The sequence below is a fragment of the Lissotriton vulgaris genome, chromosome 3_1 (genome assembly GCF_964263255.1).
Source record: "Lissotriton vulgaris chromosome 3_1, aLisVul1.2, whole genome shotgun sequence".
NCBI lineage: Eukaryota > Metazoa > Chordata > Amphibia > Caudata > Salamandridae > Lissotriton > Lissotriton vulgaris.
Genome location: NC_141689.1, coordinates 554391876 through 554409421, shown reverse-complemented (window position 1 = coordinate 554409421; position 17546 = coordinate 554391876). Strand labels below are relative to the sequence as shown.

General features: G+C 46.2%; 1 protein-coding gene across 1 annotated transcript in view; it reads right to left on the bottom strand.

Annotated features, from left to right (window-relative positions):
• MSH3 (mutS homolog 3) overlaps positions 1–17546 on the bottom strand; it is a 2089876-nt gene that overhangs the window by 1839189 nt on the left and 233141 nt on the right. Inside the window, exon 7 of the mRNA XM_086960834.1 lies at positions 7614–7759. Within this exon, the coding sequence (XP_086816960.1) occupies positions 7614–7759 (146 nt within the window). The remainder of the gene's footprint in view (positions 1–7613; positions 7760–17546) is intronic.

Genomic DNA, 17546 nt, shown 5'->3' with positions numbered 1-17546 from the left:
TCCTTTATATCGAGCTCCGGTTCCAGTGCTTGGCGTGAAGGGCACAAGAACAGTCATTTTACCACCACTTCCAGGTCATAAAGATAAAAGGTATATCTCCATTGCCAATGTCAAACTACACAGAGTGGCCGATTCTTCTTAGTATGACTCCGGCAGTCTCATGTCCATCAATTTTGAGAAAATTCTGTTTTGGCCCCGGGTCCTAACCCCGGGCCTGATGTTACCCTCGAGATGCCTGCAGTTCAAGTCCTTCATTGAGTTCACTGCCTGGTGCTCACCTTGAAGGGACTGAATATACTTACCCCACTGACTTATCGATGCCTGATTTGGAAACTTGTTTGGCTACAGAATACAGATTTTCATTTGACACTGACTCTCACACATCGAAGACCCCTTCCAAGATTTCTGTTCTCACAACACTGTTTAAAAAACATTTTTTGATTCCTCCATGAACCTACATTTGGTTGGTGCTTTTTTTAATTTGCCTGTTCATGTCTATTGGATTTGTGGTGTATTTTTTCCGCCTTGTCAACGGACACTATGTTGAAGAAAGAACATGCATTCGACATATTAATGGAACATTGGCTCCACATTCCTCATCACACAAATTGAAGAGGGACATGGCCTTTGTTAATATCACTGCTTGGCCCGTCTTAGATGGGACTGTGTGGGATGCTATTAGATTTCAAATCCATGGGCCCACTGAGGTTATAAATGTCCCAAATGTCCTAAGAGTTTCTCTGGGGGATGTAATTAAACAAAATATATACGTTCTGATGATTGGGATGTTCAGGCCGTAGAAGCTTTTTTTTCTGATTTGAAATATTATGCTGCCTTTGATGCTGAAGATTTGTATCTAGATTCCGCAAGTTATGGGGATTTGTTTTGTTATCAACATTTTGGCAATCACTACCTGCATAAAGCAAATACCAGGAGGAATACTGTTAATTATACCCAGTGGGAATATTGTCCCGCTCCTGTACAAGGCAGTTCCACTTCTTTGTTAAAGAGGTTCTCTTATTTTACTGATTTTAATCAGTCAAATCCCAAAGCATTTTATTTTAAAATGACTGAGAAGTCCGCTTCTAAGGTTAGACTTACCCACACAAAATTATTGTATTCAAAGTCCTTTTTAGACCAACTGGCCGTTGGAGGCTACGAACTGTGGAAAGATACTATTGATCTTAAATCTGTTTGGGGTTCTAAAAGTTGGCAAGTGCAAGGCACTGAGTCTTTGCATCGTGCATGCCTCAATCCGAACCATATGTTGTTTTTGATTTCTACAATTTCACAAACAACTTGCTTTGGATTGGCTACTACAAAAAAATGAAATGCTCCTTCTTTTCCTGAATTAGAAGAATATTCCGGTTGGAATAATAATATCAAGTTTTCCATCAGAGAATTACAGACTCTGTTACTGAATTCTTCCTTTAACATATCCAGTTTGGATCCTAAGGGTTGGTTGCTGTGGCACCAAAGTGCTGATTCTTGCCAGCATTGTTTTCTGGGTTTAGCTCCAGGCTACACGCAGGTCAGGGTGGATCCCCATTTTGAAAGTGGCCATTCTGTGACTACCTATTATGTAGGAAAATTATGTCAGAGTTGGCTCAAACATTCCACTTTGGCGTCAGTTAAGCAGCATTTATCTAAATTGACTGACGATGTTGATCTGAATGATTTTATGAAAGGCCCAGCTTCTGGCAGATCTAAAAGATGGATATATGCTATTTACAACGAAGTTTGGAAACTGTCCCAAATTGAGGCGGCTTCCCGCATCAGAGCTATAGATCAAGCAAATTTAGAAAAAGTGCTAGCAGTTTAGATAACAGCATTAACACGCTTTCTTCCAGCATTTACACGTTAGATAACATTGTGTCGTCTGTTGTTGATATTGTGCAAGATGAAGTGTCTGTTTTGTACCATGGTCAAAATCAATTGCGCTCTATTATGCAGTTTGCATGGACTTTACAAACCTTGAAAGCAGGAAAAGTGCAGTGGCACTACATGAATACGTCATCATTATTTGCCCCGTTTAATTTGACTGAAAAGCAACGTTTTAGGTCAATGAAAGATGCAACTTTTACACATTGAAAAGTTAGAACCATTACCATTTTCTGTGGCTGAGACCAATTTGGCAACGTTGATTATCCACGGGTTAATAACTCTACCTTTTCCCCTTTTCAAATTCGAGGCCTGCATGAAGTACTATGCAATTGGCAGATATGAACCTCTGGGCACTGCTTATCTCCATGAAACTTGGTCGCTACCATTTACCTATAGATGCTTTAGGGAGGGAAAAGAGGTTTACTTGAATGGTGAGGATTGCACTACAACACCTGATCACTCATTGGTGTGCAGGAATATCCAATTGCATGGCTCTTGTAACCAGAACGAGCCAAATTTGGCCTGTATTTTGAAAGGTACACCAGCACCTGCTATCATTCCAACATTCACATTACTGGCGAACGGGAGTTATTTACTTTTAAATAATGAAGATTGTTGTGGGATGGTGACAGGCATTCCTAACGTGATTACCGTCAGTGAGCGTTTGGTTTGCTGTAAAAATTTGTTGTTTCCTCCTCCACATGGAAGCTTGATGTTTCCATCTGGCCGACGATTCTGACCTTGAAAGCAGAGTTCAACAAGAGTATAAGAGCTCTACTGTCCCAGAAAGAAGTCACCCTCACATCTGCTCCTGAATCATTTGTCCTTCACGTGACAAACACCCGCACAGAAGTGCATGCTTTATTAAATACAGATTTGCCCTTGCATTTCGGTGAATTAATTCACACTATCTTTAATGCATCCTCCACCACAGGGCTGGCTCGCTTTTTTAAAGTTGTTAGCAGTGGCCTTGTGTCTTCTTTTCAAACTGTATTTGGTGTGTTACCGGCATTTTTTTATTCGATTTTTTCCAGCCTGTTTGGTGGATTTCCCTTAATACTGGCTCTGGTTGCAGGCGTACTTCTGCTTTTTTGTTTATTTCAAAATGGATGCACGTCCTGTATTGCGAGACGATCTATCATGACTGCTGCTGCTCCGCGGCCGAATGCTTGAATTTTATGGAGCGCTGCCTCTTGCTACATTGAGTGCGGCTTATGGATTATCATTTAGATTTTCCTACTTTACATGCGTCCAGCCTGTCTTTCATTGCCTGAGTTGCGATTTCGACTGGGCCCTGGATTTGTGTCTCTGCAATACGGTGTCTCACGATGCAGATTATAATCAGCTTATGAGCCCCTTAGTTGCTCATGAATTGCTTTGTTCTGACGGAGGGATTATGGCCTTTGCAGCGATGCATGGAGTCCTAGGACGTTGGAATGTTTTTGCAGCGGTGCAAGATTGCTTGGCACACAGCTACATTGAGGATACACCGAATTGCCCTCTGATGGTGCTAGAGGCTCCGGTAATTGAAGAACATGTATGTTCTTTCCCTTTGCTAAATTGGATGCTGACATGTTTTTGGATGAGAACAGTGACTTCCTATTGGAGGCTGTTGCTACATATTTTGCATATACAATATTGGATTGAGTTGTGTCATCGCTTCTCTCTCTTCAATCACCGAGGTCACGAGTTGGACATCGGATATTCTTTTCTCAGTTTCGTTTTTTTCTGCCCCGACCTATCGACTTCACTATGTCCATGGCTAGAATTACTTGCTTTGAAGTACATTCAAATTATGGAGTTTTTTGTTCCTGTTTTTTCCCTGCGGCAATTTGAACTTGGTTCTGACAGTTGTTCTTGAACTCTGCTTTCCAAATTTGCCCTTTGTCTTATCCGTGCTCGGATCAAGGGAGGGTGTCATGGGGATGAGCCTTGCATTTACACTGTGTTAACTTAGCATGAGCTTATTATAAGTTTAAACGCCATTCTTCCTTTCTGCTGCCTTTGCACACGGCACACATTATTACAAATGTTTAGAGTCTAACAGACTGTTTTGCTTCACACGAGAATAATGTTTTCCTATAGTAGCAGCTTTGCTTGGTAAGCTTTGTCTGAACAGTGAGTGCCGAGGCCTTCAAGGTTATTTCAACACAGTGGTTGTTGTTCGGTCTGATCAGCGCAAGTTCCAGACATAATATATATGCAGCTGTGGCCACCTGATTTTGGCGTGTTTAATAATGCACTGCACAGGCATGCAAACACACTTTGGAGAACATTTGCATGCAGAGAGCTGGTGTAGGAAATTATGTGATCCATGTCTACTAGGACCAGAGGTATGGGGCCGCCCTTGTAAACCCATGACACCTTCTGTAGATATAAAATAACCTACTAGCAAGGGAGGGTGATTTCTAGGTGTAATCTAGCCTTTCTTCATTTAGCATTTTAACATGCTTTTTCCCTTTGTATTTTATGGAATAGTAACTATGCTGATAATCTTGTTGCTTATACTATGTCTGCTTGTATTAGCTAAGATACTGCGCCTGAGAACACGGCATTAGAAATAAATATTTCAAACTTGCACCTGTCTTCATTTACTCCCCGTTTTGGACTGGTATGAGAGTATAACGAAAGAGTGTTCATGTGTTCCACATTGCCTGAGGTATTCTAAGTTCCATGTTCTGGGTTGTCTAATCATAGGGGGTATGGAAGAACCAATGAGACACTAATTGCTAGTCTGGTAGGGGATTTTGGCTACTAAGGTGAGTTTTGGTACACCCTAATTCACTGAGCTTCCAAGTCTCTATGCACAGTTCTTTGTATGAGCAGAAAAACTGCTACAATAGAGCTGTGGTTCCGGGAGGACCACCCGGAGCATGATGTGCCATCTGAGGGGGCTGCCCTCGAATCCCGTTCTGCCTTCCCTGGAGCGGAGTGGAGGGGGTTGCTGCTTGAGTATCCCAGATCTCTTAAGGAAGGAACCACCTGGAACGATCAAGACTCTGCACTGAGTCCTTACACGGTGGCCCCCTACGGTCCCGAAGCAAGAGGAGCTACCTGGCGGTTCTGGTGTCGAAGCAGACGAGGAGACGGGGCCTGGGAGCGCAGGAATCCCAGATCGGACATGCCCCGGTGACAGCGGATTGAGGGGGGAGCCCTGAGGTGGATCGGGGTTGCGCTATCCGGCCCGTGGTTGGTGGGAAGCAACTCCTGCTTGAGAAGGGAACCTTTGAACGGATCTGGGGTGCTCGCGGCTTCCCTTGCCTCCCTGTGTGCGTGTGACGTTCGGTCTGATTCCCCACCCCCGATCCAGATCCAAAACCTCTACACTGGGTCCTCCCGAACTCGTAGCCTCGTGGGGCGACGAGGTGTGATCAGGGACATAGTCTGGCGGGCGAGGTAGCCCGGATCATCCAGACTCATTGATCTGCAGGGACGCCAGGCTACTCGAGGCTTCTGAGAACTGTGAATCACAGCATGTGGCGAGGTTAGGCTGCCCCCCCCCGGGGTCTAAGCAATCACGGGGAAGGATAGGGGGGCTAAACCCCAATCGACACAATCCCGGATGGAACAGTACACCACTAATGGTTATGGCCGCGGAGAGACCCCCCCTTCCGCACTCAGTCATCCCGAAAGCGATCTGGCTACCATCCTTCAGGCCATCATGTCTTGCCAAGAATCCATGGAGATCAAGATCAGATGTCCGAGTGAATGTGGCCCTCATCCGTCAGGACCTCCGCAACGCGACCTCTCGCATCACAGCAACAGAATTCCGCAACTTGGAAGTTGAGGATGATGTATCCGTCCTCAAGTGGCAAAGTAAAGCAGCTCCTGTCCCACACAGCTGAGCTCTACAGAAAGGCAAATAATGCAGAAAATCGATCGCAAAATAATAATCTCCACCATAAGTGAATACCTTCGTTGAAGATTGGATTTGTTGCAGAAAGGGCCCACCGGGCACTTGCGCCCAGGCCACCACCAGGAGCCCCACACCAACCAATTATTGCTTGGATAATGAACTTCAGAGATTGCGATGCCAACCTGCAGGAAGCACGCTCCCGACCAGACTTGGCCTGCAAAGGCCTCAAAGTGATGATCTTCCTCGATTACACGAAAGAAGTGCAAGCTCAGCGAAGATCATACACGCATGTGAAAAGAAGCTACGGGCCCTCAATACCGAATCCTCTTCCCGGCCCGTCTCAAGGTGATATTCCAAAACAAAACGCACTTCTTTGACTCACCAGAGGCGACTTGGACCTGGGCAACCGAGGAATGTGCAATCTGCCCTTTGAGTGGAGCCCCTTGGGCAGAGCCCAGGGGTGAGCCGCAGGCGGGTGCGGCTGCGGGCTTTCGCGGGTGACGCGCTGGATCTCACAGGAGGCGTAATGCCCTTGGTGCAGCTTCTGCCTCCCTCATTGAGAGGAGCCAATCAGCTGCACCCCAGGATACTGCAGACATCCGTGTGAACGCTGAGACCCAAGATCCGTAGTCAGAGGTGCATTCCATCGCCTCCCATGAACCTAATTCCGAGGACACAAATCTTTCTTGCAGCTCCCGTATTGGACTGTGCACACTGTCATTACTAGTGCCTTACACTGGAGTTAACAATAATCCCTAACAGAAGAGAAATCTTTTGCATTGCCATACAGACGCTCTTGTAGATAGTTCTACACCTTTAATCACCGTTTATTGGGCAACAGATGTTTCATTTGGGGAAGTATAGGGAGGGGGTTGGTTGGGAGGGTGGGTAGGTAGGGACTGTTTTCCCTGATTCCTCTGTTGTTTGCTTGTTCTTCTGCAACACTATGTACAACACTAATGATGCACCCCGTGTGGCTGGCACAGAAGGGTTGTGAACCCCCAGTTGCCTCTCGAGTCTCGTCATTTAGCTTGTCTGGGCCCCCTAGACCCCCGGCCCGCACACTACTATCCAAGCAGGATGTCACACCCGTATAATGAGAGCCAACCCCGTAGAATCCTTTAATGGAACGTCAATGGACTTTAAGATAAAATTAAGCAGACATCAATTTTAAATTACGCACGTCGGGTCCGCCCAGACGTCCTCCTGCTGCAAGAAACCCACCTATTGGGAAATCGGTGTCCCTTATTGGCAACCCAGGGCTTTGATAGAATATGGCACTCAGGGTTCTATAGAGGGGCTTGAGGAACGGCAATTCTTCTGCGAGACTCCCTCCCATTCACACGACCCATATGGTTCTAGATCCCATGGGAAGTTTCACAGCCCTTACAGGCACACCCCTGAATAAAGAAAGTTAGGGCAGACCCATAACCATATTTACACTGAACTGAACCCCCCTATATTCAGATCTCCCAGGCTTGGTTGAGCCTACTCAGGTGGCATTGACCTACCAGGGTGAGAGAAAACACCAATGATGAAGCATGTCACCATTTGGTGGGTGAGGTATTTTCTCTTAATACTATTATTATCTCTGAAGGATCAGGTATCACACACAGGCATCAAATAGTTCCTGGGCTTTTTCGCATTCCGTGGTGATTACCAACTATTCTGCTCTGCCTACAAATGTAACATTGTGTGTCCCTCACATGCCTTGTACCATCTCTCAGATTTCTCCTCACCTCTGAAGCATTATGAAGCAGGCTCCATGGAAAGAGCTCTATGCAAGTTATTGACAATACAGAGATAAACACACATCATGTTTCCAGATTACCATAAATAAGCACTCCAATACCGCTCTGAAAGCATTACTTACCACTAAGCCAATAACCACATCCCACTTTGACTTCTCTTTCAGGCTATCAGCATTTTCACAGAGGCAAAGTAGATAGTTGTCGGGGAGATCTGAATTTATCTCTTCAACATCTACAGCGTCATCTAGCTTCAACAAAGGGTTCACATTTGGAAAATGTTAAGCAAAATATACCCAACGGATACAGAGAAACATCTTCAATATGCACATACGGAATGGTAATCAGAAACATAAGCTAACTCAGAAGCAACACAAAAACATGGCTTACACAGTACATCCTTTTGAGTCTTACTTCAAACGAATTTTCAAGAGAAATGCTGTCCAAAGTACACAAACATCGTAATGATAAAAGGTTGATGAGAAACAAGACCCAGTCCACATAATGTAAGAAGATAATATTGTAAAGTTTACATATTTAAAATCAGGAACATGTGTTGTATGGCGTTTTAGATTCCGAATGGATTTTCCTGATTCATGCCCTTATATAGGTACAATTCATGTTGTCCTTATATAGGCATAGAAATCAAGCCCTTATTTAGTCATAGCCCATGCAACCCAAATGCAGGCATGGCTACTTCTATCCGTTCACCAAACTTCACAACGATTTCTTGGAAAACCAGCTTAAGCCATTAGGGACTTCCCTTTGCTTGAATATTTATTTCTCCAAAAACTCAGTTACTTTACAATGAACAACTATTCCCCAGGGGTTCATTAATCATGACGTACATATGCCCGACTTTACGTCAAACATGGCATTCCTAAACACCTTCAAGGTATAAATATACCTTCACTTGCTAAAGAGAAGCACAGTGGTTCGGAGCAGTTCAACGACCTACTTGCCCTACGCAGCTCGCTACAGAAAGTGCTGAAGGAAGCCATCTCTCCAGTTGACGCACTGATCAGGAAGCTTCCCTCCTCTCCTGCCCTGAGAATCCAGCTCCAGTGTTTCTGACTCCCCTTGCGGGGTGTTGGGAAATCGAGTCCCGAGAAAGATACCAGACCTCCTTCATTCTAAACAAGGTATGGAGCGGATTAGAACCTAGAGAAACCTTTGGTAGATTCTTGGCAAAACTAAACCTATGCAAAAGACCCTACTTACTTCCTCCCTCGTACTAGACATAGGTTAGGTACATTGGGGTAAGCGTATTGTAGAAGCACAAGTTCAATCAATCAATCAGAACAATTTGTATAGCGCGCTACTCACCCGGAAGGGTCTCAAGGCACTGGGGGGGGAGGGGTCCGTTACTGCTCGAAAAGCCAGGTCTTGAGTTGCTTCCTGAAGATATGGCTGTTGTAGTTTGGACTGGACTGTTCCCATGGGGCACAGGGTCAGAGCTGATTTGCATAAAGCCATTATCTGACCCAGGGTGGTGTGGAGTGCAAAAAACGATGGATTTAGGCCCAGATCCTTGTACTGGGGTGAATGTAAGATATTGATCTACATTCTGTCCATCAAATTGTTTTTTGTAATTTTCTCCCTGAGTGTACTGGGGTAGCTCAGACGTGGGTCCCAGAGCCTCCACACCACTGGAGTCAAGCTAGCCGGGCTGATGAGGTGTTACCTCGAAACCGGTCCGGTCCTCGGATGCTTGATTCCGGTCTGGGAAAGATATGGCTGTTGTAGTTCGGACTGGACTGTTCCCATGGGGCACAGGGTCAGAGCTGATTTGCATAAAGCCATTATCTGACCCAGGGTGGTGTGGAGTGCAAAAAACGATGGATTTAGGCCCAGATCCTTGTACTGGGGTGAATGTAAGATATTGATCTACATTCTGTCCATCAAATTGTTTTTTGTAATTTTCTCCCTGAGTGTACTGGGGTAGCTCAGACGTGGGTCCCAGAGCCTCCACACCACTGGAGTCAAGCTAGCCGGGCTGATGAGAGGTGTTACCTCGAAACCGGTCCGGTCCTCGGATGCTTGATTCCGGTCTGGGAAAGATATAGCTGTTGTAGTTCGGACTGGACTGTTCCCATGGGGCACAGGGTCAGAGCTGATTTGCATAAAGCCATTATCTGACCCAGGGTGGTGTGGAGTGCAAAAAAAGATGGATTTAGGCCCAGATCCTTGTACTGGGGTGAATGTAAGATATTGATCTACATTCTGTCCATCAAATTGTTTTTTGTAATTTTCTCCCTGAGTACTGGGGTAGCTCAGACGTGGGTCCCAGAGCCTCCACACCACTGGAGTCAAGCTAGCCGGGCTGATGAGAGGTGTTACCTCGAAACCGGTCCGTTCCTCGGATGCTTGATTCCGGTCTGGGAAAGATATGGCTGTTGCAGTTCGGACTGGACTGTTCCCATGGGGCACAGGGTCAGAGCTGATTTGCATAAAGCCATTATCTGACCCAGGGTGGTGTGGAGTGCAAAAAACGATGGATTTAGGCCCAGATCCTTGTACTGGGGTGAATGTAAGATATTGATCTACATTCTGTCCATCAAATTGTTTTTTGTAATTTTCTCCCTGAGTACTGGGGTAGCTCAGACGTGGGTCCCAGAGCCTCCACACCACTGGAGTCAAGCTAGCCGGGCTGATGAGAGGTGTTACCTCGAAACCGGTCCGTTCCTCGGATGCTTGATTCCGGTCTGGGAAAGATATGGCTGTTGCAGTTCGGACTGGACTGTTCCCATGGGGCACAGGGTCAGAGCTGATTTGCATAAAGCCATTATCTGACCCAGGGTGGTGTGGAGTGCAAAAAACGATGGATTTAGGCCCAGATCCTTGTACTGGGGTGAATGTAAGATATTGATCTACATTCTGTCCATCAAATTGTTTTTTGTAATTTTCTCCCTGAGTGTACTGGGGTAGCTCAGACGTGGGTCCCAGAGCCTCCACACCACTGGAGTCAAGCTAGCCGGGCTGATGAGAGGTGTTACTTCGAAACCGGTCCGGTCCTCGGATGCTTGATTCCGGTCTGGGAAAGATATGGCTGTTGTAGTCCGGACTGGACTGTTCCCATGGGGCACAGGGTCAGAGCTGATTTGCATAAAGCCATTATCTGACCCAGGGTGGTGTGGAGTGCAAAAAACGATGGATTTAGGCCCAGATCCTTGTACTGGGGTGAATGTAAGATATTGATCTACATTCTGTCCATCAAATTGTTTTTTGTAATTTTCTCCCTGAGTGTACTGGGGTAGCTCAGACGTGGGTCCCAGAGCCTCCACACCACTGGAGTCAAGCTAGCCGGGCTGATGAGAGGTGTTACCTCGAAACCGGTCCGGTCCTCGGATGCTTGATTCCGGTCTGGGAAAGATATGGCTGTTGTAGTTCGGACTGGACTGTTCCCATGGGGCACAGGGTCAGAGCTGATTTGCATAAAGCCATTATCTGACCCAGGGTGGTGTGGAGTGCAAAAAACAATGGATTTAGGCCCAGATCCTTGTACTGGGGTGAATGTAAGATATTGATCTACATTCTGTCCATCAAATTGTTTTTTGTAATTTTCTCCCTGAGTGTACTGGGGTAGCTCAGACGTGGGTCCCAGAGCCTCCACACCACTGGAGTCAAGCTAGCCGGGCTGATGAGAGGTGTTACCTCGAAACCGGTCCGGTCCTCGGATGCTTGATTCCGGTCTGGGAAAGATATGGCTGTTGTAGTTCGGACTGGACTGTTCCCATGGGGCACAGGGTCAGAGCTGATTTGCATAAAGCCATTATCTGACCCAGGGTGGTGTGGAGTGCAAAAAAAGATGGATTTAGGCCCAGATCCTTGTACTGGGGTGAATGTAAGATATTGATCTACATTCTGTCCATCAAATTGTTTTTTGTAATTTTCTCCCTGAGTACTGGGGTAGCTCAGACGTGGGTCCCAGAGCCTCCACACCACTGGAGTCAAGCTAGCCGGGCTGATGAGAGGTGTTACCTCGAAACCGGTCCGTTCCTCGGATGCTTGATTCCGGTCTGGGAAAGATATGGCTGTTGCAGTTCGGACTGGACTGTTCCCATGGGGCACAGGGTCAGAGCTTATTTGCATAAAGCCATTATCTGACCCAGGGTGGTGTGGAGTGCAAAAAACGATGGATTTAGGCCCAGATCCTTGTACTGGGGTGAATGTAAGATATTGATCTACATTCTGTCCATCAAATTGTTTTTTGTAATTTTCTCCCTGAGTGTACTGGGGTAGCTCAGACGTGGGTCCCAGAGCCTCCACACCACTGGAGTCAAGCTAGCCGGGCTGATGAGAGGTGTTACTTCGAAACCGGTCCGGTCCTCGGATGCTTGATTCCGGTCTGGGAAAGATATGGCTGTTGTAGTCCGGACTGGACTGTTCCCATGGGGCACAGGGTCAGAGCTGATTTGCATAAAGCCATTATCTGACCCAGGGTGGTGTGGAGTGCAAAAAACGATGGATTTAGGCCCAGATCCTTGTACTGGGGTGAATGTAAGATATTGATCTACATTCTGTCCATCAAATTGTTTTTTGTAATTTTCTCCCTGAGTGTACTGGGGTAGCTCAGACGTGGGTCCCAGAGCCTCCACACCACTGGAGTCAAGCTAGCCGGGCTGATGAGAGGTGTTACCTCGAAACCGGTCCGGTCCTCGGATGCTTGATTCCGGTCTGGGAAAGATATGGCTGTTGTAGTTCGGACTGGACTGTTCCCATGGGGCACAGGGTCAGAGCTGATTTGCATAAAGCCATTATCTGACCCAGGGTGGTGTGGAGTGCAAAAAACAATGGATTTAGGCCCAGATCCTTGTACTGGGGTGAATGTAAGATATTGATCTACATTCTGTCCATCAAATTGTTTTTTGTAATTTTCTCCCTGAGTGTACTGGGGTAGCTCAGACGTGGGTCCCAGAGCCTCCACACCACTGGAGTCAAGCTAGCCGGGCTGATGAGAGGTGTTACCTCGAAACCGGTCCGGTCCTCGGATGCTTGATTCCGGTCTGGGAAAGATATGGCTGTTGTAGTTCGGACTGGACTGTTCCCATGGGGCACAGGGTCAGAGCTGATTTGCATAAAGCCATTATCTGACCCAGGGTGGTGTGGAGTGCAAAAAACGATGGATTTAGGCCCAGATCCTTGTACTGGGGTGAATGTAAGATATTGATCTACATTCTGTCCATCAAATTGTTTTTTGTAATTTTCTCCCCGGTGTTGAAGGAGATGTTGATGATGTTCCGGAGTTGGGGTGCGATGATGGAGCCGGCCTTGTTGAAGACGTGGTTGGGGCAGGGGTCGGTAGAGGATCCGGAGTGGATGGTGTTCATCGTGCGGGTGGTGTCTTCGGTGCTGACTGGGGTCCAGTTGCAGAGGGTGGTGGTGGTGGGGGGCGTTGTTTCGGTGGTTGGGTGGGTGGTTGGTGCGTCGAAGCTGTTGTGTATGTCAGCGATCTTGCGGTGGAAGAAGGAGGCAAGTGAGTCGCAGAGGTCTTGAGAGGGTGTGATGTCGTTCTCTCCGGCGGTGGGGTTGGAGAGCTCTTTGACAATGCTGAAGAGTTCCTTGCTGTTGTGGGTGTTGTAGTCCAGGCGTTCTTTGAACGCCTATTTTAGTCTATGTTATTTATGTATGTATTTTTATATGGCTTAGAAACCATACAATGCTCCTACAGTATTATTTTATAATACTATTCACGCTGTACGCATTATACTTTGCATTCTGTCTAACGATTGTAGCAGTTCACCTCTCTTGCATGAGAAAGAAGACTGTTCAATAAACCTTTTATTGAAAAAGCCTGTCTCTCTATTTCTCTGCAACACTGTAGAAACGAAGCAAGCACAATTGACTGAGTGAACTAGTTATCTATTGTTTCCACGACTCTGAGAGATATATTCTTATTCCTGGGAAACAAAGTTGTCATGTTTATGCGGTTGTCAGAAACTAATCCCTTCTTGTGTATTCGAGAAAGTTTCTAATGACCTCTGAGCTAGCTGGCACTCACTATTAAGTTTAGTATAGTCAATAGAGACCTACGTACTACGTCAAATCTATAGGATATATTATTCCAATGCGCAGAGCCCATTGGGAATATAGGAACTACACATGATCATTGAGCATAGCAACAACAGCTCTACAGAGACAAACGGCTGAGCTGGAAGACCAAAACCGGCGTGGTAATATAAGAATATAAGAATCCTAGGAGTCCCAGAGGGGGCAGAGGAGGACCCGGGATCATGCCTGGCCTTTCTCGAGATCATGATACCAAAAATAACTAACCTCAAGCTCAACCACCCCTTGGAACTAGACAGGGCCCACAGAGTCCCTATATTTCGAGCGGAGCCCGCCCGATAATATGTAAACCGCTGAGATCACAACATACGGAAGACATTTTCAACTATGCACGGAAAAACCACCAAATCATGTGGAATGGACATAAGATTATCATAACGCAAGACTACTCCAAGCCCACAGTAGACATCAGAAAGGGATTCTTATCCCTACGAGACAGCTGGAAGAAGAAGAACATACTGTTCTCATTCATCGGCCCATCCAGATTCAGGATAACAGACAGGGGGATACACGCATCTTGGAACACCCAAAAGAGCTAAAGAACTACCTCGAATGCCCAACCCCGCAGGAGATAGAGACCTCCCAACCAGGCAACAGCAAGAGAAGGGCTCGCCTGAGCTCGGTGCAGAGTGACCTATCTTTAACTCAACAACCTTATCAAAAGACAATACCCATGGAGCAATATCTACCTCAAACTATGTCATGATCTACCTCAATATCAACCAACATGCACTGAACACATACCTACCTCAAGAGTACAGTGTAACAAGAATAAGACAACGTGCAACCGAGAAGTCAACAGTCTTAGGGGGCGAAGGAAGGGACGCAAAACTAAAGAACAAGAATCCAGCAACGAGTCCCCAACGAGAGTCCCACTAGGCCGGCCAACGGACCAGTTGATGAACAATGCCTGGAAGCTCGGAAAACACCTGTGGTAAAGTTCCGAAAAGGGTCGATCCTCCAACCAGAGACTCAGCCTCCGGAACCTGGAGCGACGCGATTGGACACCGGCACGATATCCTTTTGTTCATGTAACTACGTACTTTGGGGCCAACAAATGCCAATGACATTGGGTAGAGGCAAGGGGGAGGAGGGGAAAGAACAGCGACTGAAAGAAGGGGAAACACAGGCGATAAGCGTGTAGGAGGAAAGAGATACGCCCGCCTTTCCTCCCCACCCCACTAACAGCTAAGACGAAGCCAGAAAGGTCAAGAGCAAAGGGGGGTGGCGGGGATACTAAAACTTTACCTGCCCCAAATATAGCAGGAAAAAGGTAGAAAGGGGCAAAGTCACAGCAGACCTTGTCGTCACACATTCAACATACATTGTTTTATTTATAGATGGGGAGAGAGAGAGGGGGGAAGGGCGCTATTATCGTTGTTTTTACTCTTTTTCTTCTCACTAACACCTAGTATCCTCTCACTTTCCTATCATCTCTTTCATTTGCAAGAAGTCATGTTATAGCCTACACGGCACAAAAAAAGCAGGAAACCTTCACGGGCCAGTCACTGGGCCAACATCAGAAAACTGAGCCTTACTTGGGGGGCAGGGGGAAATACACGAGACACTGGGGCCGCAGAGCAGTTCAACCAGAACACAACGATCCTTGATAATGGTTCCAACCAATAAACTGCTCCTGGCGGCGGACATAAAAATAGTATCCCTCAATGTCAAGGGGCTAAACCACCCGGTCAAGCGCAAAAAAATACTCGACTATCTTGCCAAGACCAAAGGGGATGTGGTCCTTCTACAGGAAACCAAGCTGTCCCTAGAGGACCTCAGACTAGTTAAAGCCAGATGGATATCACAAACAACATGCTCCCCAGCAGAAGGGAAAAAACGGGGGGGGGGGGGTGATAACGCTGCTATCTAGGAACTCTAACCTGACAACAGAATCACAATACCATGACAAGCCAGGAAGACTTTTAATAACACACTTGAAAAGAAGCGAGGACCACATACATGTCACCAACATCACCGGCCCTAACAATGACGATTCGGCCTTCTGGGAGGACGTAGCACAGAAGAAAAATGCTACTTACCAGTATGCATCTGTTAGCGGCATGTAGAGCTGCAGAGTTGCACACTATGCATAGATCGCCACCTAGTGTTGGGCCCGGATGTTGGCAGCTTATTGTTGTCCCGAAAAGTTCTTTGGAAGTCACGAGACAGGGGACTCCTCCTTAGGACCACATTGCGCATGGGCATCGGCTCCATCCCCAGATTGTTTTTCGTCATTAGGGAAATGGAGCTTTGCAACAAAAGGAAGGATGCCTATGTAATTTGTATCTAATTAAGATAATACTGAAACAGACAAGGTTAGCCGGGGAGGCGGGTGGGCGTGTGCAACTCTGCAGCTCTACATGCAAAGAACAGATGCATACTGGTAAGTATCATTTTCCGTTCGAGGCATATGAGCTGCAGATTGCACACTATGCATAAATTGTATAGCAGTACCCACTCTTAGCCTATCTGTTGCAGTAGTTTGGAATAATGTTTTGAGAACAGCCTGGCCACATTAGCTTGTTGTTTTGTTTGCACATCTACACAATATTGTTTTGTGAATGTGTGCGGTGTATACCATGTAGCTGCTCTGCAGATGTCATCGGGAATGTTCCCTAAAAATACCATTGAAGCCCCTATTTTTCTTGTAGAGTGGGCTTTAGGAGGAACAGATAACGTATGTTTAGCTTTGTGGTAACAAATCTGTATGCCTTTGACAATCCATCTAGCTATCCCAGATTTTGAAATGAGATTACTCTTGTGTGGTGGTGAGAAAGACACAAAAAGTTGTTTTGCGTTACAAAAAGGTTGTGTCCTTTCTATGTAGTATAGCAATGATCTTTTGACATATAATGTGTGAAGAGCTCTTTCTGCTACTGACTGTGGTTGCGAGATGAAAACGGGCAGTTCCACTGATTGAATTGACCTTGGGCAGGAATTTTGGATTGGTACGTAAAACTACCTCATTTTGATGCATTTGCAAGAAGGGCTCTTGGATGGTTAGTGCTTGTAGTTCACTAACTCTCCGCAGAGAAGTAATAGCTACTAGGAAAGCAACTTCCCATGTTAAAAATTGTAATTCACATCTGTGTAACGGTTCAAAGGGAGGTCTCATTAACCGTGTGAGAACAACATTTAAATTCCACACAGGCGAAAGTGGTACTCTGGGAGGAATTTTAAGGCCTTCCATAAAGGCTTTAATGGCAGGCACTCTGAACAGAGATAGATGTTGTCTGTTTTGCAGATATGCTGCTATTGCAGCAAGATGTAGTCTAATAGACGTATATGCTAAGTTACATCTTTGGAGATGCAGTAAGTATCCTATGATGTGTTGAATAGACACATGTAGGGGATCAATATTGTTGTTGTGATAATATATCACAAATCATTTCCACTTAGCCGTGTAACATGCCCTAGTGGTTGGACGTCTAGCTTCTTTAATGACATTCATGCAGTCTGGAGGAAGGTTCAGATATCCAAATTCTAGGACTTCAGGAGCCAGATCGCAAGGTTGAGCTGAGCTGGGTCCGGGTGTCTGATCTCTCCACGGTTCTGTGTTAAGAGGTGTGGAGACCGGTGCAGTTTTTGGTGTGGTACTACAGACAGTTGTAGCAGTGTGGTGTACCACGGTTGTCTGGCCCACGTTGGAGCAACTAGGACGAGGGTCAGAGAATGCTGCTGTAGTTTGCGTACAACTAGTGACATGAGTGGTAGAGGTGGAAAAGCGTACGCAAATCTGTTTGATCAATTCATCCATATCGCATTGCCTTTTGACAGTTGGTGTGGATATCTGGCGGCGAAGCTTGGGCATTTTGCGTTTTCGTGGGTGGCAAATAGGTCTATTTGAGGTTGTCACCACATCTGAAAGAATGGTTGAAGAACTTGCATATGAAGTTCCCACTCGTGGGTCTGTTGCGTTTGACGACTTAACAGATCCGCTATAGTATTTTGTAATACCGGAACGTGCTGGGCTAGGAGGAATATGT